Consider the following 25,403-nt stretch of genomic DNA (forward strand, 5'->3'; position numbering starts at 1 on the left):
GACATCTTAGCAAAGGACCAATTTAAAATTGCATTTTTAGCAGCAACCGGTCACAAAAGCAGATGATTTAGTTCCATTTCTTTAATCGAATCTATGACAAAAGGCTAAAAATAACAGTCTGGCGGGCATAAATATACGTTTTTTTGGCCAACAAGGTGATTGACAGAGAGCTATTAGCCAAAAACTTGCCTACAATGGTGTGCAGAGTGTCGTTAAAAATTGATTGGAGGAAACTAGGCAAAAGAAGAACTGACAGGCTTAAAATACTATCAAAGGAAGACGAAGAGTATCTGAAAGTCATGTCTCTATTAGGAAAGCATCTGATTGACAACAATTTAAATTTTCACCATGACAACGATCCTAAACACACTGCCAATTCAATAAAATCATATTCCATATAGTGGAACAATATGAGTCATTATCAAAGCACTGTGGGATCATTTTGATAGAGAACAGAACAAAAGATAGCCAAACAGGAGCTTTGAATATCTTTCGAGAAGCCTAGAGAACTATTCCTTAATACTACTTAACAAAATTACAAGAAAACCTGGCTAACACAGTTCAGACTATGTTTAAAAATAAAGGAGGCTGTACCAAACATTGACTTTCAAGATGTTAGAACGGTATAGTTCACCTATTACACCAATTGCACCAATTTCCCTTTTCCTAACAAAAAAATATAGAGAAATGAAGACTGACTCAAGAGTTGCAGAGTACGGAATTTTTATAGACTTCCTGTTTCCTCACAGCACAATCAGGATCTAATTCTCTGGTGTAGAAGTTTAATGATGAAAAGTATCTCATTTGTTTCTATAGTTGGAGCCACTAGCTCTTTAGGTGTGCTGGCATTTTGTGTACTCTCTGGTACAATTTTGGACTCCAGGTTTGGTTGGGTAGGGTCTCCTACTCCATAATTACTGCAGAATCACAGATGAACAATAGCATCGCTATTAGGGCGGGGTGACATAGAAGCTTTAAGGTGCAACCATTAGAGCTATAATGATTGATTTAGGCAATCGTAATTAACATAAATGGACAGATATCAGCTAAACAGCTAAAATGCTTTTGTGATAACATGTTTTGGCTTTTTTTCCCTAACAGTTTAACCTTCGACCTATAGTGTGTTTTTAACTGTGTAAAAGGGCTCACCTGTCTCTGCTCTTCAATGTGACATTTGCACTCTGTGTTTTTCACCAATTAAAACGCTCGGGGTGAGAAAAAAAAGGTTATGGCGACAAGACAAATGACTGTCTATCAAAATGCACCATCAGATTACGGTGTAATTTAAACATTAAATCATAAGTCATAAAGATCCTCTTTACTTTCATTTAATAATAATGATGGGTCAGTGTAGCTGTTATACACACACATTTACATGTTCAGAAGCATGCATATGTCCGAACACATCTATCTTGCAAGGTTACATGCGGTGATTGACATGAAGCCATAGCGAGGTAGATTCAATTGTGAATATTATAATAATTATACCACTGAAATAATACAACAGTGTGTACTGCAATCTGAAAGCACAAATGGGAAAACCAGAGTGAAACTAACCACAGAGGTTCAAGTAGAAGCTACTGAATGCTGAGCTCCAAACACAGAACTACTTTACTGAGATCTTGCAGTAACGTCCAGCACAGTGTCAGGACACAGCCAAAGCCAGATTTATGGTCCCATATTTGCGTCCATTTGTGTAGCCTAGCTTTGGTGACATGCAGTGGTGAGCCAAAGTTGAGAAAGTCCTTAGTTGTTTTTAACACTCTGTTTCACTGTATTACAAAGAACTTCTTTAAATAGTTTGACTTCTTTTGGGCTAAGCTGAAAACTAAACAAGAGTAGTCAGCATTCTAGATAATTTTTAAACTGCCCCCAGCTGGCAGTAGACCACCATAACGTATAGATGTGGGTCTGAAAAGCTCTGTGTACACCTATACATGACCCACACAGTACCATGAGGGTCCTTAAGAGAAAGAGGCCTTCATCTGGCCTGCTATAAAGACGGACCACAGCTGCTTGGCTAGCCCCTGCTGTGAGGCTGTTGGAAAATCACGGCTTGGCACAGCATGGCTAAATGAGACTAACATGAGCAAAACGAAAACCCTATTAATTTCTGTTTTCTGAAGCTGGATCAGAGTCTACAGGTTTTCCTTTTACAGAAGGAGATTTTATTCTGGCTTACTAGCAGGTCCCGTTAATATGAAAGGAAACTAAAAAAATTAAATGAACTTTATTATAGTTTTTGACTTGCATTACAGCATTTCATAAATGTGATGAATGTTGAAACATACATTAGAATATGATGGCTGAATAATCAGAGCCCTACCTCAGAGAAATGGCAACTGCTGCCCTCTGTACCTGTTCAGGTTTATGAAGCCACTAAATTCAAACTATAACTTTGTGATTTGTTTCTCAGTGACTGTAAGAATGAAATCCTTTGAAAAGCTCCACCTCCGCCTTCGTTCATTGTTTCTTTCATGTAGCTGTTTAGCCCGAGCGATATTTCTGCTGCTGTGGCCCTAAGGGAGAATGGAAAGTTAGTTGTTGTGCCTTTGTGGTGGGAGACAGGTGGGAGAAAACTCAAACACTGTAGAGCAGCAGCCTTTGCATAGAAACAGTGAGTCTCTGAGGAAAAACAAGGCATTTGTTTACAGCAGGGGAAAGCAAGGAGGCAAGTGATGAAACCTTCCTTGTCCAGGGTTTGATGTAGGTGTGTGATGTAGAGAGGAAAGAGTTAAATCTTACACGATGTATTAAAATGGGAAAACAATATCACAGCCAAATTTAATTTCAATTCAGTTTCAGTGCAGTTTACACCTCAATAGAATTTCTTTAACAAAATCAAATAAAAAAATTCTGGTAAATTACTGGTTTAAACACAGATCAGACTCTTGGCCAAACTAAATTGCCTCAAGCATATTACGTGTCCTCACAGTGTTGTGTTTGTTTTTAAAAGGTATAGTAATACGAGGTGTTGTTTATCTTATTAAACATTGCACATATTGGCTACAGTTCCCTACCAACTTGTTGTTTTTGTGACTACATAAAGGCTTCACCTGAGTGCCAGGCAGCTAGACTTGCAGAAGGTGCTAAGCAGCAGTTCTCATGAGAGAGTAGGAATAGAAATCACACTGGGGAATTAGACTTCAGTAACATGGCAAGTCACTTGGTGATGTGCACAAAGACACGGTTTACCTAAGCAAACAAAGTGCACAAACATACTCTATCACTAAGTAAATTAAGCAAGCATTAGTTTAAGTTATTTTAAAATCTCTTAACCAGCTTCCACAAGCTCTGTTCTACAAATCTTTCTGAATTTCATTCCTTAGAGATCATAAGGTGTTACAGTTTAAATGTGCTATATGCTGTAAGCCTGCCTTGGTATTTATGTGGAAGGCCAACCATGTGGGGAGAACTTGTAAGTTTGACTGAAACACGCAATGCATGAGTCAGCAACTCTGACTTGCACTGAGATATTGTGATAATAATTAGAAACAGGCATGGGACTGTAAGCAGAAATAATCATGTCTCTGACTTATACTGTGTATTGTCGTCATCATTAGTGGAGACAAGTTTATAGTTTCAAGTCTGGAGCTAACCCTAAAATAAATTCATGTTTGGGGACACTGCTGTCATTACCCTACCATGGTACCGGCACTGCCTCCATTTGCAGTAATGAGAGGAATGATGCAGTTCTCTCCAATTAGTTTGCCATGACTAACCTGTTTGAGCAGTGCCTATGATGCACTGGGCTCCTTGAGTATAATGTGGGTGGCATTAATACATGCACCCACACAGGACCCCTTGAGTGTTATTAATTGACCACATACATTAGATATAAATCGGAAAATTAAATAAATACACATTTGTGGGTTTGCATAATGCATATTTGTATTTTTAAAATGGATTACTTTACAAATAATGTAATAATATCTTCTGGTTTCCTTCTTTTGATGTGTCAGTGCAACCATTAACGCTTTGCAGACGCACCTTAGTGTTAAGGTCCCATGGTGTTAAGTGCAAGTAGAGATGGAGTGGGATCTGTTGCATCGATTACATTTCTCTTGTGCCCAGAGCTGCTGAACTGAGCAATTTCAGCACAAAGGTTTATTGGTTGGGTTATTTGTATGCTTAAAGCTAGTTATTTATATTTAACTTGATTCTGGTAAGCAGAAAACTGATTGAGATTAATAAAAATTTGGACTATGACATGTTTATGCTGTTTGTTTTATTGTAGTTAGATGATATTTGCATTTATCAGATAGTATCTGGTCAGTTTATTAGAACTGGGGGGGAAATTGATAGAATAGTATTGTCATATGGTGGTATTGTATCAATACAGGGACACATGATATCTATATTTTCTTAAATACATTAAATTACTCTGGGAATACTATGAAAAAGAGGGCTCATCTCGTACATCCTGGGATAACATTAGGTGAGCAAACATACATTATATTGACTCAACTGAAAAAACATCCAACATTGGACACACTTTGCTGTGAACTAGGAGTCAGCTTCATCAAGCTAACTAAGGGCTCAGTCACATGAGTAAAAGTAGGACAGCAACATCCTTGCATCTACAAGAAAATCTGCCTGGTGATTGCATTGAATTTTTTCACATTCTGTGACCGATTGCAGCTTGTGATGTCTAAATGGTTGCACAGAGCTTGAGCGTGTTGATCGCAAGGTACAGATTGCATGATAGGAGGCAACCTTTCTGCAAGCAGTTGAACTCTGACTTGGACTGACTGCAATCACCATCAGAGAAAGTTGAAGGCTTGCACATAACTGTGATCTAATAATCAATATGTTAAAAATGTAAATAATAATGTATCATGAGTGAAATATTGTGATAATATTGTATTGTAGGGAGTCTGGAGTACTACACTAACTTTTGGTAATGGGTTTATTCAGGTGCTCTGGACGAGGATGTCGTGGTGATTGAGGCGTCTCCAGCTCCCGCTCCTGCTGTCCCTGCAAGTGAGGAGATCAATGTGACCTCAACGGACAGCGAGGTAGAGATCGTCACAGTTGGAGATGGGTTCAGGTAGGCACCCCAGCTTTTTGACTAATTAGTGAGAGTAAAATAAGATCTGAAATTAATTTGACCCTGATTCTAACTATTTTGAATTCTTAAGGGTTTTAGGTGGATGCAGACTAAGCGTCTGAACTGAGAAAGGAGCTTGCTGTTAGTACAGTTTGCTTTTTTGTCAGCAAACAAAAACTCAAGCCCAGTATTGTGAAAGTTGGGTTAGGACTTTTCTTAACTTGCAAAAATAGACTTTTACGCATGTGCTGTTAATGCTGTTTTTGTATACCAGTGCTATGCATTACGCTTTCACAACAATGCAAAGTGTCCACTTGGGTCAGTGTGGCAGATTAATGCGAGACTTTCTGCAGATACTAAAGTTTCTGGCAAAGCTACATCCTTAGCGTACCTTTTAGCAGACTAGGTAATAACTCCTCAACTTTGACATGAGCTACTGACATGACTACCTATGGGAGTGAATGATTCTGTTGATTGACATATGAGGGAATGGTAAATGCATTAGATGGGAGGCACCAATGCTAAGAGACTGGTTGGCAACTATCTGGCAATCCACACGTTGCTGGAAAAAAATATGCATACCATGATCGGTTGTGAATGCCTGCTGGTTAGTGGCAGATGCTAAAGCTTCATTCATGCAGTCCTAGAGATCTGCCAGTGACGCCCAGTAACCACTGGTCACCAGAGAAAATTGTTTCTTCTGTGACAATTGGCAAGAAGTCACTAGTGTGAAACTGATCACAAAGAGGTACACAGTGCTGCACTGAAAACCACCTTACTGTTGCCTTGGTCATTAGCAGGTTGCTGCACTCGACTGTAGTTTGCATGGAAGAAACAATCTTGTCTACAAACACTTGCAAACCCCTTCCAAGTGTTCGTGAAAGTATTAAAAATGCAACACAAACTGAAAAGAGACCATTTGTAGAAACTGCACATTTTGAAACATGTTGGTTGTCACAATATGGTAAAAAAAAAAATTATATTTTGCTTTGCATTTTTATCCAGTTTTAGCTCAGTGGGTCAATTTTAACTCATCAAGAGAAGAGAAGAACATCTTCCATTCAAACTAAGGGTGACCATTGCAGTCTGCTATTAACCAAATAAGATCTTTGGTGCAGTAGGATCCTTTCAGTGGCTTTCCTCTTCTTAAATTTACTGGAATAGCTAAGACACTGTTAGCTCCAGCTTCAGCACTTTGCTCTCTTAGACCTTTTATTTTAAGGGTTGATCTGTGATAATGTACAGTAAGGATAGTTTAAAATGCCTTATAAGACTTAAACCAAGCGCTAGACAGCTGGTTTTGTTAGTGTCTCCATGTGGGTGTAGCCATTGTGACAGAACTAGAAAAAGGAGTAAGTGCAGGTTGGTCATTGCTTGCTTAAAGAGAAGTTGTAGGGTGGGGGTGTGTAGTGCTTTAGTTGATTTGTTTTGCTCATGGATTCCATAGCTCTGCTTACATTGAACAGAGAAACCAGTCCTAGTAGAGCTGCATGCCTACATGTTTATAGCTGTAAACCCACATCACCCTGAAGCCACCTACGCTGTGCCTCTGCCATTTAAATCTTTCTAGATATGTCAAGCACAATGTGAGGTCAACCAGATGCGTGACTAAAGGTTTATAGTTAAATATAGTTAACTTGTTACACCACGAATGATTTAAGTGGCAGGGACAAAAAAAGTCACTTTGACATGCCACTTTTTTATATGCTACTAAAATTGTAAAACTATATATAACCAATGTGAATAATGATCCCATATCACAGAATAATTCTAATTCATGTTTACTTATACATCAGAAAGTATTCCAGACTTGTTTTTTTAACATCACTAGAGGTTTATTATGTAAGCTTAAAACTACCATGGAGTAGATGTAGTGCTATATTGTGGCAAAGAATAACAACAATAACTAGCTGCTTCCACACTGAGTCCCTTATCCCGAGGATGGAGTCCAACTTTACCAACCTCTGGTGCGTATGGAGAAAGTTGTAGTCCTAGTTTTGCTCTGCAGCCTCTTGGGCTCAGCATTGCAGCACATGAACCAGTTCTGTACCTTTTTGTTGTTGTTTAGAGTGGTTCTCCACAGCATAACGACAGCATGCACAAGGCTGGTTGGACTGTGCACAACTGCGTAATAGACTTTCTGGAGAGACAGCTAAATGATATCAAGGACCGCCACAGCAGTGCCAGCTAACAGAATTACTCACTAATAAAGAAACTGCTAAAATGACATGCAGAATATACTTATCCTACTTTTGATATACCTGGGCATCTCACACAAGTAAAGTCCGTATTTAGGGAAACACTGTATACATTGCATAGCCTGATTGGTATCATGGCTGCCATATCACTGTATATAATGGTCAAGTCTTTTTGATATGGATGCTAGTTAGAGACAGACATTGATAGTTTGGCACACTGAGTTGAAGAATTTATATATATATATATATATATATATATATATGTATATATGTATGTATGTATGTATGTGTGTGTGTGTGTGTGTGTGTAAAATAAAACAAAGAAAGATGGCTCTGATTGTCATTTGAACTTTTAATTGTGCAGCATTTGAGAGCAGTGTGTTTAGAGAAGTTGTATTCCACTACACCCACCTCCATTTTCCTCACCCAATGAATCTTTTCTCTCTCTGCTCATATAACTTCTTGTCTCCTCATGCAGGCGATTATGCAGCTCAGTTCACAAACCTCTGCCTCTGTGTTAACCTCCATCGGTCTCCTTTGGCTTTCTGTCTTTAACCATATTTTTCCTGTTCCTACCTTTCACATTAGTCTATCAGTAATATATGAAAAATAGTTCCTGGAAGTGAGTATACCCAGCCTGCGATGTCATGGCCTGTCTGCCTGTTTTCCTCACTTTCAAAGATGTCCTGTCTCATTAGAGAATGTAGAGATGAGCTCTGCTGTAAGGGGGATGGGCAGCAGCAGAGCAGAAGGGCGGAGAATCAAAGGCCAGGAGAATGAGCAGTGAAATCTTTGTTCACACTGCCAGTGGTCTAATTTATATGTTCACGTGCAGTTTATATTAGTACAGGCACGATATTCAGAAGTATGAAAACCCACATACATATTGTATCGTGATTGGCTGCTTCTGATGTGATTTATTTAATTGTGTGTGATGCATTTGCATGAAAACAACTTCTGTGGGCAGAAGAGTGGGTTTCCTAAGTCTCACTACACATAGATATACTTTTTATTCTGAAAACGGAGAGAAACAGTCTTAGAGAGGCCAAAACCAGTCAAAAAGACTGGAACGCAGTGTAAAAGCTGAAGATAACATAATAAATAGCCTGATAAGTAAAACCATACAGGGTTGGACAGCTTCTCTTCACTCCCAGCTTGTGCAAAATGTGGCACTCCAAATTCAGGTTTAAACCAACAGCAGCACTTTTGACATAAGTGGGGAAAAAAACGCTAAAAAAATTAAGTAAAGTGTTTCCATTTTTAACCCACTGCCTCTCAGATTGGTCATTTGACTTGCTGTCAGTGTTCTCATCTTGAATTTGAATGGCTGGCAGTTATTTATTCGTTCATGCAGTTGACTCGCCTGTAAAGCTGTGCGTCAGGAGAAAATTCCAGTGTTTTAGCAGTGCACTGTGGGCTGCGTTTGGCAGCTGGTTCACCCAGAGCACAGTGAGTTACAATAAACAAGGATTATGTAGCTGACATGGATCAATTTAAAAAAAAAAGCCCTTGATGAGTCCCTGCCCTGATTCTGCTAATCAGCTCAGTATATGCATATTAGGGCAGTGAATATCACGAGACTCTGTGAGCGTTATGTGCGTGCTACATTTTTCTGCAGGATTCCTGAAAGTTTTCTACTCTGTGTTTAGAGTTGGGAGGCCTAAATTATGAATACACAGCCAATACTGCTGTCAGGGCAAAGCTTAATGCCTCACATTGTTTATTCTCTCTTAAACAGTGCTGTTGGCCTTGTATGATCCCCTCCCAACCTTTAAACTCCCAACCTCCCAGCCTTAGCTGCCCATAGCATCAGTCCCAGCAGTTTACATTGCCGCAGTGCACAGAACCTCAGCTCCCTGGGGTTTGTGTCTCTCAACACTTTGGTTTGGCACAGCCTCGACATTGCCAAGCCACCCATTCCCACAGTGTTCATATTTACAATGTACTGTTTTGCTCTTTGCTGCCACACTCAAGGGGTCATAGTGGTAAACAGATATTTACAAAATAATCCCAGGGCTGCTTAATTAGGAGCCCATCCCTAGTGGCAAGCCCTGCTCCTTGGGATCAACCCTGAGCTGAGGATGCTGGCCAATTAGACCCCAGTACAACCACCATGTACACCCCTCCCCCCACTCCCTCCACCCACAGATGCCACCCTCACTGCTGTGTGTTCAGTGGTGAGGAACAAGTGTTTGTTAGCAATGTGTGAAGTATGAAGTTTAATAAGCTTCCTCTATTGTTGCATTGTGCAGTACGTCCCAGAGGAAGCTGATTTGGACGAGGACAGTATGAGCTAGTGGGAATCCCCCTCAACACAAAGCGTTTGCTCTGTTACATTTAAGCAATGAAATCAAAGCCATCTCTTAATTCAGTTTGTTTCTTAGTTAGCCAGTTCAAAACGTTACATATTCATCTTTAAAGTATTAAAGTAAAACATGCAGGCACTAAAAGTGAAATGAGGAATAATAATGCTTTTTATTTACTAGTTAACTTTATAAAGTGCAGTAAACACTTTTGCTTTTTAAATAACATTAGTTTTCATTAGTAACACTTCCATAGGTTTAAGGTATTTGGTAGTTTGGTTATTTCACCGGTTTTCAGAGCTTACCATGAGTGTTCATTGGACTCAAGTCTGTCTTAATATTTCTTCCGGTGATCCCAGAGTGGTAAATCCTATTATTATTTTTAAAATACAAAATAAAACCTCATTCATGACAATGACTTAACAAGGTAAAAGGAAAAAAAGATTGCAGTATTTGCTCACTTCTTTCTTTGGTGTGAATAAGTCCATTCTTCCTATTCTACTCAGTTGTTCTAGTTTCTATTTGGTTTTGTAATCTGCTCGGACAAGATCAGGGAAATACCCTTAGAAGTCACAAGTACGTCATTTGGCTAAAACAAAGGAAAGATTTTGGAACGTTTACAGCAAGGGCCTCCAATTCATGTGATCTCTCTCTGTTTTCTCTGTGTTAAAAGGAAAACATGAGAAATAATTTAATTTCCCCAAAAGTTAGAAAATTAGTGTGTTCCAGTAGCCAAAACATAACAGATTAAAAAAGCTTCTAGGGTTAAAACTGATGTTCAAAATGGGACTCGGTTAAAACGAAAATGCAAAAAATGAAGAGCTGAATACCATAAAATCTAAATATGAGGATGCAGGTCTTTGCATTGTGTTCTGCATACATCCTGAGCTCAAACAGATGTTGTACAAAGTGTTCCGCAGTATGTCCAGGGTGACCATTATTCATTGCCACAGCGATTTGGATGAACTCTGCATGAGCCAATAGCAGATTCCAGTCAGTGTTTATTCAAACTGGATTCAAACAGCAGTGACGAATTCCCTTGGCAACTAATATGGATGCATTCCAACAGTTAGCAGTTCAATATTCAGGCTGCAGAAAAGTTCCTTCATAGTAACGTGATGAGATTGCGCCACTTTTTCAGGAGGATACTCTGTATACAAAAGACTTCACACACTGATTTCTGGACTCTGCCTGTGTAAGCTTTTGGTTATCACCATGCTTTATTTGGAGCCAGACTTGAACACATTAAGACTTAAGAGAGTGAGGTGCTAAGTTACGAGCTAATCATAGCTAGTATTGTTAGCAAGCTGTGTGCATAAACTCTGTGTTTGTATCACACAGACACATTTACTTGCTAGTTAGTGCCTGGTAAGCAGATTAAGGAAATATCAGATTTAACCAAAAACAGAGCCACTGACTCATTAAGATGGTTCTAACTCACTGTAAGCCATGCTATGTGTCAAATAATTCCATTTAAAAAATGTTTTTTCATAAAGTCACCAACACCACAACTGTGGCCCAGAGGTTCAGTTCAGTGATTTGAATTGGCCAGAGTGAAACATAGTAGACAACAAGTGGCCTCACCCCTAGATGGCATTTGCCACAAAGGGCAAATTTATCAATAGAGAGCAAATCTATTTTTGTACCAGACTGTAAACAAGTTTATTTAATGGCTGAAGCTCAGCGTTTTAACATGTGAGTCTCTGAGGATTGACTCATTTGTGAAGCCAGGCAGAAGTCAAGTTTTTGCCCCCAGTTTGCTCCTTAAAATGGGTTAAAAAAAGGAAAAGGGTCAATCTAACAATGACTTAATCAGTAACATATTGATGTCTGATGTATATGTATCAATCAGTAGGAATCTCTGAGCTGGTCACATCAGAGTTACTGAGACTGTGCTGTTGCTTCCTTCCCTCTGCTGCTCTGTATTCCTGTTTTTAATCTCTCATTTAGCCACAGTGAAATTCCCTAGCTGCAGAGCTCCATGGCAATCAAGCTTTACGGCACTCCCATGTAGTCTCTTGACTCTTGTCCCTTGAGGTCATGCCCTCCTCCCTCTGATCACCTAGATTTACAGTGCTGTGGAGGGAAATGCGGCTACTCCCTGGCCTCTCACTTGAGTCTCAGAGGCCATGGGGTAGAGCGACCGGAGCCTTGGAGAGAGAAAATTAAAAGAAAGATAAGAAAATGGGCTAAAGGTGGGGCAAGAGCAGCACAGCGTTTGACTTAATTCGAGGAAAACGAAAGGTGGTTGGAGACGATGGGAATATTTAGATGCAAGGCTGATTGCAGAACAAGTCTGCAGATTCTAAAAGTCAATTTTTTGTATTTTTTTTGTTTTTTGGGTTTTTTTTATTTAGCGACTAATTTACTAAGTAAATGATTAAAGTTTCAAACAAAACAACTAGTGCAGAACAAAAAAAGAATGCAAAACTACACAACCTAATGGATGATGTTAAATATTTTACAAAGACAGGGGACTAGTTTGTCAAGCGTGGCTTATCTTAGCTGCACCAGCTGTAATTCTTTCTCTGCAGGTCCACACACGTGTGCAGACTGTGGTTCTGTATTGCTCTGGTGGTGATATGCCACTTTACTCCACCACAGGCTGCAGATCAAAGTATAACAGAACTGCGCTGGTTGCAGGGCTTGTCATCTGTTTTACTTTCCAGCATGCTCATTTACAGCTTACTGCCACAGAGTCATAGGGGCTGCTGCTAACTAGTGGTGGATGGTTGCTTAGCAGTTAAAAGGCATTGACCATTATTTATATTAGCAGAGTACTAACATTTAAACGTGTCACTGACTAGTCACACACATCCCTAGCCTACCATGCACTGTTTTAGATGCTGCAGCAAAACAAGCCATTACACAAAGTCCTTCTGTCAGATCTGCTCACTTTTACTTCCTCATCCACTTTTGCAGCAGCAGCATCTGCTGGCCTGGAAATGAACTGGTCTGGCTCTTGTAAAGCAAATGCTTCAGTGAGCTGTGAGAATTGTCCCGGTGGTCCTGAACTCCAGCATGTTGTAACAGTCTCTTTTTCTTTCTCCCCTTTTTTCTATTTTCTGCAGGTCACGCTCAGTGGGGGGTCTTGGCCGAATGTGGGGTAATAGTTGCTCCCAGAATCGCCTCCAGGAGCCACGTGGACGTCACAGGCTCTCCACTGTTATCCAACCGCTGCGGCAGAATGCTGGGGAGGTGGTGGACCTCACGGTTGATGAAGATGGTAACACAGAACTCGTTTCAACAAAGCCTGGTTAAAAGATTACTAAGCGATGTTTTAACTTGGGTCTTACTGACTCAGCTAATGTACTTTTCATGCAAGCTGTGTGAGAGTTGTAGTAACTTATTTGTCACAGTCTACAATTGTGAAAGATAAAACTAAGACTAAAATATATACAAGGAAAAAAACATTTAAAATTAAACTTAAAAATACTCAAAAATACTGGATTTAATTGTCAAGTTGTTACAGAATTTTAATTTAAGCCACATGCCAATCTCTGGAGTGTTTTAAATTTAGATATGAGATGTAAAGTAAGCAGACAAAGATCTAATGTTGAGTGGAACCAAAAGCGATATTTTATCAAAAAACATATAATTAGTAACAGAATTGGCTAATTATTTATAAAATTGACTTAAATTTTAGTGTCATTCTAGTTCATACTGACTCAGCTTTGTATGGTTCTGTGACAACATTAACCTAAACCAGTAAGGTTGCATTTCTTTTCAGTGTATTCGTATCTCGCACTTTATTTTCTGTTACATTGCTTTGTATTGGTATTTGTCTCTTAGCCTGGATGTCATTCTCTGTATCAGCCTGCGCCTGTGATGGGTAGCAAAATGGTGCCTCACGCAGTATTAGAGCATTTGCATTTCTTAGGAGAAAGAGGGGAAATTAATTTGTGAATATGAAAAGCAGATGGTATTTACACACTGGAATGCTAATAAGGTCTGCTCTTCTACTTGGCTGCTAAGCCTCTGCAGAAACTATGGTATGGCAGACATTACCAGTGTGCACAAATACCACAGTGTCTCCTCCACACATAATCGTGCTTGGGAATCGATAAGAAATTAGCGATTCCGATTCCATAATCGATATCAGTTATTGATTCGATTCCTTATCGATTCTCATCAAGTTCTCACTGGCTCTGCTTTGAGAGTCGCCAAGATTTCTAAGCAGCATATCAAAGACATTGCATTCCTGGAATTAATAGCGTGCTGTGTGGTCAAATGTTGCACGTTGGAGGTGTTTCCCCTCTTTGTTGTGATCATTATTGGGCTCATTACTCAAAAAAGTAATTATTACCTATTACACAGAACACTTGTCTTAAACGTAATGCTGTACATTACTTAATGTCTTTATCCTTGGAGTAATTAATTATTACTACTATTTGTTAACATTACTTTCACATTTTTCTATAAAATGACCTGAAACAGACCGTCTGACAATTACCAGTTAACAATATAAACCTATAGGTTCCACACACCAACACGAATCCCTATCCTAATGAGGACACACATATGATATTTCTCTTATTATTTACACAAAGCCGACAGCACAAAATAAATCGCCACAGCAGCCCAACTCCTCATCTGCTTGTTACCTGTTAAAGTACACGGTCTGGCTGCTGGGCATTCACTCAGCTTTATCATCAGTCTGTGTTCTAGCTAACTTAGCATTAGCATTAGCATACTGCCTGTGGAGTTGCTTGCAAAGAGCCAAAGTTCTGTTACAAGTCTAATTCATTTGTTTCTGTAATGGATGGATTTTGCACTTTGCACTCCCATGCTTTTGTGTAATAAAAATAAAAGTAATGTCATAACCACACTGTAGACTGTGCCACTATCTTCGTCCTCCTGCAAACAAACTGAAATCAGCTGATTGTAGCACAAGTGAAGTCGATAAAGGGGATTGATAGGCAAGCAGGCTAACACTTCCAAGGAACTGAACTTCCCAATTCCCACCCTACTTCTGATCAATAACTCAACTGACAAAAGTCAGCTGGTTTTTATTCTGGTGACATAATCTTTTCTGATTACCATTTGATTTTGTTTTGTTTTTTTTAATCCACAGATCTCTCAGTTGTGCCAACAACCTCTGGCGGGATTCAGCCTCAAACAGTCAGGTCGTCCTCATCATCATCATCATCCCATCAAGCCTCTACCTCAGAGCTCAATGATGCCCCAGGCCCTTCCACTAGCTGCCCAGGTTCAACACCTGAAAGTATGCACACACAGAGGCCAAGTGGCTCTGCTCGCACAGGTCCAGAGGGTAAGACAGGACACAGCATGTTAACATCTGCTGCAGCAGGTAGTTTTATTTCAACTGTTGTCTGGAGACATCTTGTGTTTAAAAAATCAATTATTTTTAGTGGCCAATTTCTAATTAGTCTGTATTGTGTGGTCCTCTGTGTTATTGTCTGCCCTGTAAAAGCATTTTTAAAAAAAATAATAATAATAATTCTCATATATCTTGCTCTCATCAGATGACAACAGACCAGGTTTGTCAGGTACAACAGGAGAAAATGCAGGCGTGGCCATGCCTAGGCTCCCATCCTGTTGTCAGCAGCACTCACCATGCGGAGGCCCCTCCCCTGGTCACCTGCCCCTGAGCCACTCCCATCCAAGCTGCTTGCAGGCGTCGTCCCCTCAGCAGACCAGCAGCTCTCAGCACAGCCACAGCAACACTCAACACTTTCTCCATCATGCCCACCACCCAGCACCGCAGCCCCCAGGCACCATGCTTTTTCCGGAGCCGATATGCCCCGTGGTGCGACCCAGTGCTCTGCCCGCCCCCTGCGCTGGAGTCAGCAGCAGCAGCAACAGCAGTAGTAGCAGCAACGCAGCCCACTACCATGACCAAGTATGGCTGTTTGTACAATATTTATTGATTCATAGCTGTTAGCGAGGCAGTATAAGAATACGCTGATTCCACACAAACCAGGTTTTCGTGACCACTAAGGTTTATTTTTCTTGCATGAAGAAATCCTGGCACCCCAGAGATATTTTAAGTGGAGCTAAGGGAGGATCAGAGCTAAGGAAAAAAATAATTTATTAAGTTAAATATTTATCCAAATGTATATTGTCAGCAAAGAACTGCCCCAAATACTGAATCACCCTTATGTTGAAAAGCAATGATGTAGTCTGAGTAATGGGAAGTTACAGTAGTTAGGTTAGAGGCTTTTAGCTACCTTCATTGTTGCTTCATACTTTGCCTCATTCCAGGCATTTATTGAGATTATCTGACAGGTGTTTGGAAACACAGAACAGCTGTACTCACTCTGTCATGAGGACTCGTTATATCCCTACAGTATCCATAACCTTCAATAGAGTGCTGGGTGAATGAAGTGAGAGGATTTTTTGTTATTATTTTATTCCACGACAACTTCTGAGCCTGTTTTTGTCAAAGCTTCATGATGCATTTGGAATCAATCAGTGAATGTGATCATTAATGTTTTATTTACAGTGCTGCGAAAAACTACTTGCCCCCTTTCTGATTTCTTAGTCGTTTTGTTTCTTTTTGCATATTTGTCTTGTGTCTGTTTTATGCTTCGGATCCTCAAACACATTTTAGTACTTCTCAAAAATGAGTCAATACAGAATTTTTGTTTATCATCATTTTATGTCCATAAAATGCTTTTCAGGTGTGACCCCGTGTAAAAAAACGTATTGCCCCTCAGCCCTAATAACTGGTTATGCCACCATTGGCAGCAAGAATTGCAATCAAGTATTTGTGATAACTGGAAGTGAGTGTTTCACATTGGTGTGGAGGAATTTTGGCCCGTTCTCCTTTGCAGAATTGTTTTAATTCAGCCACGATGGAGAGTTTTCGAGCATGAATGGCCTGTTTAAGGTCACGCCAAAGCATCTCAAGAACATATGATTTACATTTACATTTACATCTCTCAGCCTGGAAAGGGTTACAGAGACATTTTTAAGGCTTTGCGACTCAAGTAAACCACAGTGAGGGTTCACTTGAGTCCACACGTGTAGAAAATTTGGAACAGTGGTGAACCTTCCCAGGAATCAACTAGAACTGCGGGCCTCACTTGTTTCAGTTAAGGTCAGAGTTCATGATTCAGCAATAAGAAGGAGACTTGTTAAAAAACGGCATTTATGTGAGGATTCCAAGGCAAAACCACTGCTGACCAAAAACAACACACATAATAATGATCAGAAACACACCAGCAACTCCACCTCTGAATGGCTGAAGAAACAAAAACATAATGAAGGTTTTGGAATGGCCCACTCGAAGAGTGGACGTAAATCTGATTCAGATGTTGTGGCGTGACCTTAAACAGGCTGTTCATGCACGAAAACCCTCCAGTGTGGCCGAATTAAAACAATTCTGCAAAGAAGAGCGGACCAAAGTTCCTTCACGGCGATCTGAAAGACTCTGTGCCAGTTGCTGCAAGCACTTTATGGCAATTGTTGCTGTTAAGAGTGGCACAACCATTTATTAGATTTAGGGGGCAATTTCTTTTGCTACAAAATCACCATCTTAAAAACTGCTTTTTGTATTTACTTGATTTATCTTTGTCTTAAATGAAATTTCATTGACATGTGTGACAAAAATGTGAAAAAAGAAGTCATTAAGGATTCAAACACTTCCTCACAGCACTGTAGTTAGAGACTGAGGGAGAAAAAAATAAGTAGAGGTTCCTGATGGGGTTTTTTTTCACTCAGAAAGACGAGCTCAGTGTTCTGCAGATTTGGTCCCAATTCTTTCTGAAATGTCTGTCTTCCTTTCATAGCAAACTTTGCCAGTGGACCTGAGCAACAGCAGTGTTCGGAGCAGTGGAAACAGCGGGGCGAGTTTCCATGGCAGCACTTCAGCCTTTGACCCTTGCTGCCCAGGTTCCACCTCACGGCCCCCTGCTTATGTTTCCCAGCCCACCCCTGGGCCCAGTCAGCCAAGTGTGGTGGACTCGTTCAACTCCCCTATGGTGGCTCAGCCCCAGCCGCAAACACAACCCCAGCCCTGCAGACATTACATGCACCCAACTTGTGAGTACAACGCAGTACATTACATCAGACTTTTTAAACTTTTGAAAATGCATTTTGAATGTTTGCTGTTGCCTATGAAAACAGATTTGCAATGTAATAATACTAACCAATGCTCACTCACAGACACTAGTGCTGGCTAACAGGTTAATGTGCTCAGTGCTAAGAAACTTAATTTGCTACTCAGAATTTTCCAGTATCTGGTTAGTCTGAGGCAATGCGATGAGGATTCTTGGTGGGGATGTCATGAAAATTTTAAGTCACTGGTGCCTCTCCTTACCTTTCCCTTACTTGTCCACCCTCCCTGTTTCAGTGCAGTGTGGACAAATATTAACAAATTCAAATTCAAAACAGGAAAAGGGCAAGGCCCCAAGAGGACCTATAATGGGTTTTTTCTTATTTTCTGTCATATATAATATTCTAAAATATACTGTTAAAGCAATCCTAATGCTATACCAGTCTTTTATAGTAAAGAGACAGAGAACCGTCAGTTCAGGAGTCGTTCTTATTCTCACCTATAGGTAGCTCTGGGTAGTGACTGAAAGAATGAGATATAAGATGTAAGCAGTGGAAATGATCTACTCCAAATTGTATGGATTTCTTTTTAGTGATAGGGTGAGGAGCTCAGATTAGAGCAGCTACTCCTCCACACGGAAAGGAGCCACTTGGTCCAGGTATTTGACGTTTCAGGCATGTTATATCGGGCGGAGGCCCGGGGGCAGACCAAGGAATTGCTAGAGAGATTTCAATCTCAGCTAACTTGGGAATGTCTTGGTCTCCACCCACACCACAAGAACTGGGGGAGGGCTGGGCTGAGGGAGGGGTGGGCTGAGGGAGGGGTGGGTGTCTCATCTTAGACTGCTGACCCTGCAATCTGGACCTGCTTGAGTGGCAGAAAGTGGATGGATAACTGGTGCTTGTATTAAACATAGCAAAAGTTTCGAATGGTGAGGTCAGCATGTGAACAAGTAAATCCCATGAGCCCAAGGCTCAGGCCTCACAATGTTTTAAATAGTTGACTTTAAAAAGTTTTTAGTCCCTTGGCTTGATAGGTCATAAACACGGGATGTCCTTTGCTGGTTGCGAGCGCAGTAGCTCCATAGCAACCTCGTATTCAAACTGATTTTGAGGGCCAGCCGATAAGAAAACAGTAGGGAGCTAAATATCTTGTTTTAGACAGATGAGAAACTGAACCTTTCTGCCATACTGGGTATATATAATTTTTTTTAAAAAAGTGATAATTTTCCATTAACTGTTAGGCTTGTGATTGGAGTAGGTTGGAAACGGAAGATATCTGCATTTATTTGTTCTTGTTTTTTAACACAAAGATCCTTGCATAATTTGACAGTCTTAACTTTCCCCCTTTATCTCTTGTCAAACCCAGATGGCCCTCTAACACGTTCACTGCATCATCAGTCCTCTTCCGCCTGTCCTCATTCCCATGGGAACCCCCAGCTTACACCTCAGACCCCAGCACAAGGTGAATTTCTCATTCCCCACACCTTTCATGCACCTCTGTCATCCCACCCGCCAGGCCACGCCGTGCCGCCCGCCCCTCCCCCGTCTCTGTCCACCCACCACCTCACTAATTCAAGTGCCCAGCTGGCCCAACATCTCCCTGCAGACCACCAGACCCTGCCGCACATGTATAGGATGGAGGTTCAGAGGCGCAGGATGATGCAGCACCCCACGTGAGTACCAGTGCAGGCTAAACTTACATAATTGATGGCTTTTCTTTGCTGAACATGTATTTTCCTTTCTTTCCAGACGAGCACACGAGCGTCCTCCTCCACACCCCCACAGAATGCACCCCAACTACGGCCATGGGCACCACATCCATGTGCCACAAACTATGTCTTCCCATCCTCGCCAGCCTGAGCAGAGAACAGCATGGTCAGTATCACCAGGAGTGTAATGTGTGTAATGTGTAAGTTTCATACTAGCTAATCCAGTGGTTCCTAGATTTCATAACTACCAAAAAGAAAGCAAAGAAGAAACATGGAGACCCATCTCAGTGTCACAACTTATTTATTTATTTAAGTCTTTCTTATCATGTCACAAACTGAAGTTATTTTTCTATGTTAAATAAACTGAATGCCCATGAAGTGAAGTACCCTTTAGAAACAGTATTATAGATATTTAATGTGACTGCACTTACATGATTATTTGGATTGATGTGGTTTGATGTAATAATGACTCACCGCCTTGTGTCAACAGGGAGCTCGGCATCGAAGCCGTAGCCCCGTTCCCTTCAGGGCACCTGCACTCCCACCTGCCACACTACCACCCTCCCCCAAGACTGCACCACTTCCCCATCCCCTTCATGGTGAGAAACCCTCAGCACACAGGCATCCATTAGCATACATGAAAATGAATTACTTTTATACGGAGTCTGGCTGCGATTAATGGAGTTTGCTTCTTATTTATAACATCAGTTATTTCAAGGATGGTTTAGTGAACCCATGAATAATTCATTAGCAATTAATAGTGGCTCATCAACCATTTCGAGTGCACACTCAACAAATCCAAAAAAATCCTCGAATCTCATCCTGCGCAAATATAGCCGACAGTTGTGATGTTATTATTATATTAAGGAATCTATCATCTGTGACCTTTATCATTACACATATGCAGTGCCTGCATTTTCAGAAGTTTTTTTATTAATTAAATTATTTTGTTGAAACTTGGCTTCAGTTTTAGAAATGGCAGCAGCACATGTTGATTTTGTTTATTTTTAATAAAGCTAAGCTGACACAACACCCTTCATGGGCCACATTACAGTGTGCTCAGACTGCATTCCTTGTATTTTAAGGCTAAACTTAATGAAACTTCCTCCCCTGCAGCACACTGGCATATCTGAAGTGACCTACCCGCACATTAGGTACATCTCATCTAGAATTACTGGCTTCGGAAGAAATTATGAGGTGAGTACTGTTTGTAAATGTATAAGCCTGAGGACAGTTGGGTCAAAACACGAGTACGAGTTACTGTTTCATTCATCACGGTTGTCTGTTACTATAAATTTTAAAATGGCTTGACTCATCTCCGCATGACTCAGCATTATTGTGATCCTGTCATGGCGTCAGTGTTGGTTTGTTTTTATTCAAAATGCACGCTGGAATCGGATGAATGCTGCTGTCGCAGGAAAAAGAAGGGAGACGCTGTTTTAGTGGAAGTTTGTGCAAGGAAAGCTTTTAGCGTTTAATAAACAGTGCAGGGTTATTAAAGAGACAGATTAACCAAAATCAGATTCACTGAGGCCTGTTGCACATCTACATTTAGGTCCCTAAGTGTTGTAGTTTTGCCTCTTTACACCACCACAGTGGATTTTAAATCAAACGGCATCACAGTTTGTGATTGTCCCACATTTTCAGCATCCGAAAATTTGTTATTTGATGAAATAACATAAATTTATATTCATTAGTTTTCAATTCCTGGATGAACTTGTGGACATCATCAAATGCCTTGTTGGTTAATTTGAGACAGTCTACCAGCCCTTTATTGCTGCCACCTTCAGTGTTTATGGGTCGCTCAGCCTACAGTTTATTTATTTGGTAACTTTAAGCATGCTCTGTTGTGTCATTATCCGTTTGTACTGTGAGGCACTGTCTGATTAGCTTGGTAGCATTTGTCTTAATCTGAGCAGAATGTGTTGCCCTGTACGTCACAATTCTGCTGCTTTTATCAGCAGTCACATCGTTGGTAACCCGGTTCCATTGGCAGCCATATTTGCCCGTGTCATAACATTACCTCAGGTTTGACAGATGATGTCGTTTGATCGTTACCCATAGTACAAGTTAATTTTCGTTTATTTCGTCTTGTCCATATATATTTATATATACATATATACACGTGTACACAAGTTTTTTTCTTTCCCCAGAACTCTATAAGCAGTGTTTTCTGATCTGTTCTTCCTGTAACCAGTGGTTTGCACTTTGTTCCAAACCCTACATGTATTTATATTCATGAAAGCATCTGTTGATTATAGACGGTAATGCTATCTGTGATCTTTTGGGGTTGTTGAGGTGGTCAGAGAATTCATTCTGTTTAAGACTGGACCACATTGGTGTAAGGAACTTTAGAAGTGACCAAACCAGCTGGTATAAAATTTGCTGTAATTCTTAAACGGTTCATCTAAAATCATCATAAAACCCCTCAGCTTAAAGGTTGAAGTCTACATATCAATGGCATATTGATTGTTTGATTTTTAAAATCCAATCTTAGCAGCTAAATTACAAAAACCACTTCGATGTGCAACAAATTATGGACCTCACTGCAGATTATTTTAGTCTGAGTTTTGCAATGTTATCTAAAATGTTTTCCCCCTATTGAATATAAAAGGCCTTATTTGGCCTGAAACACCAAATAAGTACATTTGAAAAATTCACCAGTGGCGTCGTGTCCACGCAATCATCACATGATTGGTCAGAAAATTCCACAAACGTTGGCATTTTTTCATATAGGAATTGTTTTCTTTCCGCTGAAGAAAACTGTACCATCAACCACATCGCCGCAAGAAAAAGGAGTGCGTCTAACTTTGGCAGGTTCATACATGTGACATCGGGGTAGGATGTAAAGATCAATAGCGTCTTCATAACTGTAGCTGTAACGCTCGTCTTCACAACGAGCTGTAACGTTAGCTCGGTACACGTCTTCTAGTTCCCATTTTGAACTTCTCACACTGCAACCCCAACTCACAGTCTCAAAATGGTGAATTGACCTCTGAGCTCGGTGTGGCCAGATGTTCGTGAGCAACCTTTAACCTGATAAAATTGCTCCCAGAACACGTGTCTGTCAGTCGTGACGTGAAAGCTTCTTCTCACAGAGCCGTCTGCCTCAGTGAGTTGAATTTGTTTGCTTTCACCTTTGCCAAGTCACGCAATTCAACAGGCCAACAAGCACAGTGAGTGGCTCAGTAGGTAACCACAGCTGTCCTGCTGACACTGCATAAACCATTGGCTTGATTTAGAAATATTAATCTGATTTTCGATGACTACTTGGAAACCCATTTAGTCAAAGGCTTTATCTGCTTAATTGATTAATCGAACAGCTGGTAAAGCCTCTCCATGAAGAAAAATGTCAGTTTGTACAGAAAATGTCAGCTTTTTTCCCCTCCAATCAGGACCTGCTGCATTTAGAGGAGAGACTGGGGACTGTGAACCGAGGAGCCTCTCAGGGAACCATAGAGAGGTGCACTTACCCACACAAGTACAAAAAGGTGAGGACCTGTCAGAGTGTGTGTGTTGTAATAAATATGTAATGTGCTTACAGATTTTGAAGCTGCTGTCTATAGTTGTGAATGTATGCTGCAGTTGCCTCTGGGACAGAGTGCGCAGTGGTCTTTTGTGCTCATTTCAAACATCTGATGTTTTGCCAGCATTTAGAAAAACACTGTAGTGTCTTTTACCAGAGATTTGCAGCTGTGACGATATCTGTTGGGGGAAAGTTTCCGTAGAGGTTTCCAAATGTATCTAAATAAGCAATCTAACACCCTGCCACCCAATACAGAAGGTGTTGGAGAGAGACATTGACCAACAGTTAACCCCTGAAGCTTGGGCATCTATTGGGAAAAATATGCACGCAGACCCAGAATCGGTGAGAAATAATGAACAAATCAATTTGGAAACATGTCTCTGCTCACATGTACAGTAGATGTTAGTGTTAGTCTTGGGGGCCAGGGAATTCGGCTAATTACTTTGATTTGAATCATTTTGATTTGATAAAAAAACATTTTTCTGTTTCAGGACAAAATGACCATTCTCTCTGTCCCCAAATCTAATGTATTGTTGTAAACATAGTTACCTCTTTATCGGAAAAAATATCACTTGTTTTTTTATAAATACAAACTTAATACATACTTCTAATCTTACTACAGTGTTTTAATTGAGTAGCTTGTGTTTGAATTCATAGGATTTTGTTTAACCATCTGTAATAGCAGTTGTTGATCGACACTGCTCATCAAAACTCAGTCTCCAAACGTTTCTCACAAACAGAGAAAGCTGCACGGTAAGCAAGACGAAGACGAGGGGGCAGATGAAGACACAGAGGAGAAATGCACCATCTGCCTGTCAATACTGGAGGAGGGGGAGGATGTCAGGTAAATGTCTCGCCTCCTGGGTGTTCGTCCCGCTCGTCGCGCTCGGTTTTGTGTGTTCAATTACGCTTTCAAGGGCGTGACGGAGACAGGTGGGATAGCAGGTGTAGTTTAGCCGTTTCACATTGTCTCATAGGATGTCAAAAAAAAAAGACCCAGAGGCATTAAAGTAATCAGCAGAAAATCCCAAAGAGCCTTAAAATTACAAGCCTCATGGTGCTGCGTTTTGGCACTCACTCAAGTATTTCTTTAAAGAGGATTTTCTGCCCCCTGTTGGTTTAAGAGAAACTGAAAAATTAAATGTTTTTCTGTTTTCTTTACTGTTTACTACAAATTGCGAATCCCTTAATTATTGTTACTCACTAAAAGCATTTAGTCTTTATTCTTACATTTAAACTGTGTTTTAAAATCAGTGTTTCCCTAATTGGAGGAAGCAGATGGCAGCTTTGTTTGTAGGGAATACAGATGAAAACTTAAATATATGAATTATACGATGGGCTCAAGTGTTTAAAGGCACTTTTATCCGGTCAAATCAAAAACTTCCTCATCGACAGTGTCTGACATTGTAAAATATACTTAACTCTGTTTTTTGGAGCCTATCCCCAGCTGTCGTAGGTCGAGAGGCGGGGTGCGCCCTGGACAACTGTTACAGCTGTTAGCTCACTATTTCAGCCATTTCCTGACTTCTTTCAGCTGCTGTTGTATTTAAACCCATCTCTGCATTGAGGGTACCAGCATGCAGCAGTTTCATTCATTTAAGCTGTTTTTATGCAGCTTCTACAGAATACAACTTATTCACTTTTTGAGCCATTTTAATGTTAATTTAACCTTAATGACATTTTAATGTACCAATAACTCAGCTGTATGTTTGTATAGCTTATCCACTGGATTTTGTTGGGTTAGGGTAGCCCCGGCTGGGAGTCGGTGGTTTTGATACAGCTTGTATTTTACTCACAACAGTGGCTCCTATTTAAGACTTAATGTGACAGAAAACAACAATTTCAGTCTTTGATTAACTAAAGATGTTGGGTTTTTAAAGCTTTGTTTTTGGGGCCTGTTGTTAGCTGTGGATTCGGTGCACTGGTGATCATTTAAAATAGCTGAACAGTAACATAGTGCTTAGCAAGTTTATTAATATCACCACTCAGTATAACATTTATGCCAGATAAACAGAACTGTAATTACCAAAATCATTATTTCTGTTTCTGTAATGGTTAATTCACTGATATGCACACGCTCTTTAATCAAAATGATATTTTTAATAGGCTAAATTATAATTATTGTTGTTATCCATCAAGTTAAATTTTTACAAAATGAGAAAAAATGTTTTTAAAATGTGTTATTTACTTGCATCCTGAACAGAAGCAATATTTTAGTGGTTGAATGTTTATTTCTGACTTTCAGTTATTTGAGTATAAATGCATGAATTCAGAATAATATTAATATAGTTTATAGATTTAAACAGACAGATTTCCTTGTTTTTGCACGTGACCATAAACAAAGATTTTAGTAGACAAAGGAGCGTAATCGTTTCTGTTTTTGAAATAGGTTTCGCTGTTTTCATCGGATTTTTTAAAAAAAAAACCAAAACTATATTTTAATTAAGCTCATGATCAGGCAGTGCTGCTGTATCATGCATGTTAATATTCCATTCAATTTTATTTATACAGTGCCAAATCACAACAAGGCACTTTATATTTTAAGGTAGACCTTACAATAATACATACAGAGAAAAACCCAACAATCATATGGCC

General features: G+C 40.1%; 1 protein-coding gene across 5 annotated transcripts in view; it reads left to right on the forward strand.

Moving 5' to 3' along the window:
• rnf111 (ring finger protein 111) overlaps positions 1-25,403 on the forward strand; it is a 33,515-nt gene that overhangs the window by 6,278 nt on the left and 1,834 nt on the right. For 3 of the 5 annotated variants that reach the window (XM_084933551.1, XM_084933542.1, XM_084933534.1), the window contains 12 exons: positions 4,918-5,050; positions 12,623-12,777; positions 14,626-14,823; positions 15,038-15,414; positions 17,306-17,558; positions 18,940-19,246; positions 19,323-19,448; positions 19,773-19,881; positions 20,399-20,479; positions 22,678-22,773; positions 23,064-23,150; positions 23,525-23,652. In XM_084933551.1, the coding sequence (XP_084789677.1) occupies positions 4,918-5,050; positions 12,623-12,777; positions 14,626-14,823; positions 15,038-15,414; positions 17,306-17,558; positions 18,940-19,246; positions 19,323-19,448; positions 19,773-19,881; positions 20,399-20,479; positions 22,678-22,773; positions 23,064-23,150; positions 23,525-23,652 (2,050 nt within the window). The remainder of the gene's footprint in view (positions 1-4,917; positions 5,051-12,622; positions 12,778-14,625; positions 14,824-15,037; positions 15,415-17,305; positions 17,559-18,939; positions 19,247-19,322; positions 19,449-19,772; positions 19,882-20,398; positions 20,480-22,677; positions 22,774-23,063; positions 23,151-23,524; positions 23,653-25,403) is intronic. The other 2 variants (XM_084933559.1, XM_084933568.1) reach the window with 2 other exon arrangements.

The sequence above is a fragment of the Perissodus microlepis genome, chromosome 1 (assembly GCF_051167445.1).
Source record: "Perissodus microlepis isolate ML-2025 ecotype Zambia chromosome 1, ASM5116744v1, whole genome shotgun sequence".
NCBI classification, from domain to species: Eukaryota; Metazoa; Chordata; class Actinopteri; order Cichliformes; family Cichlidae; genus Perissodus; species Perissodus microlepis.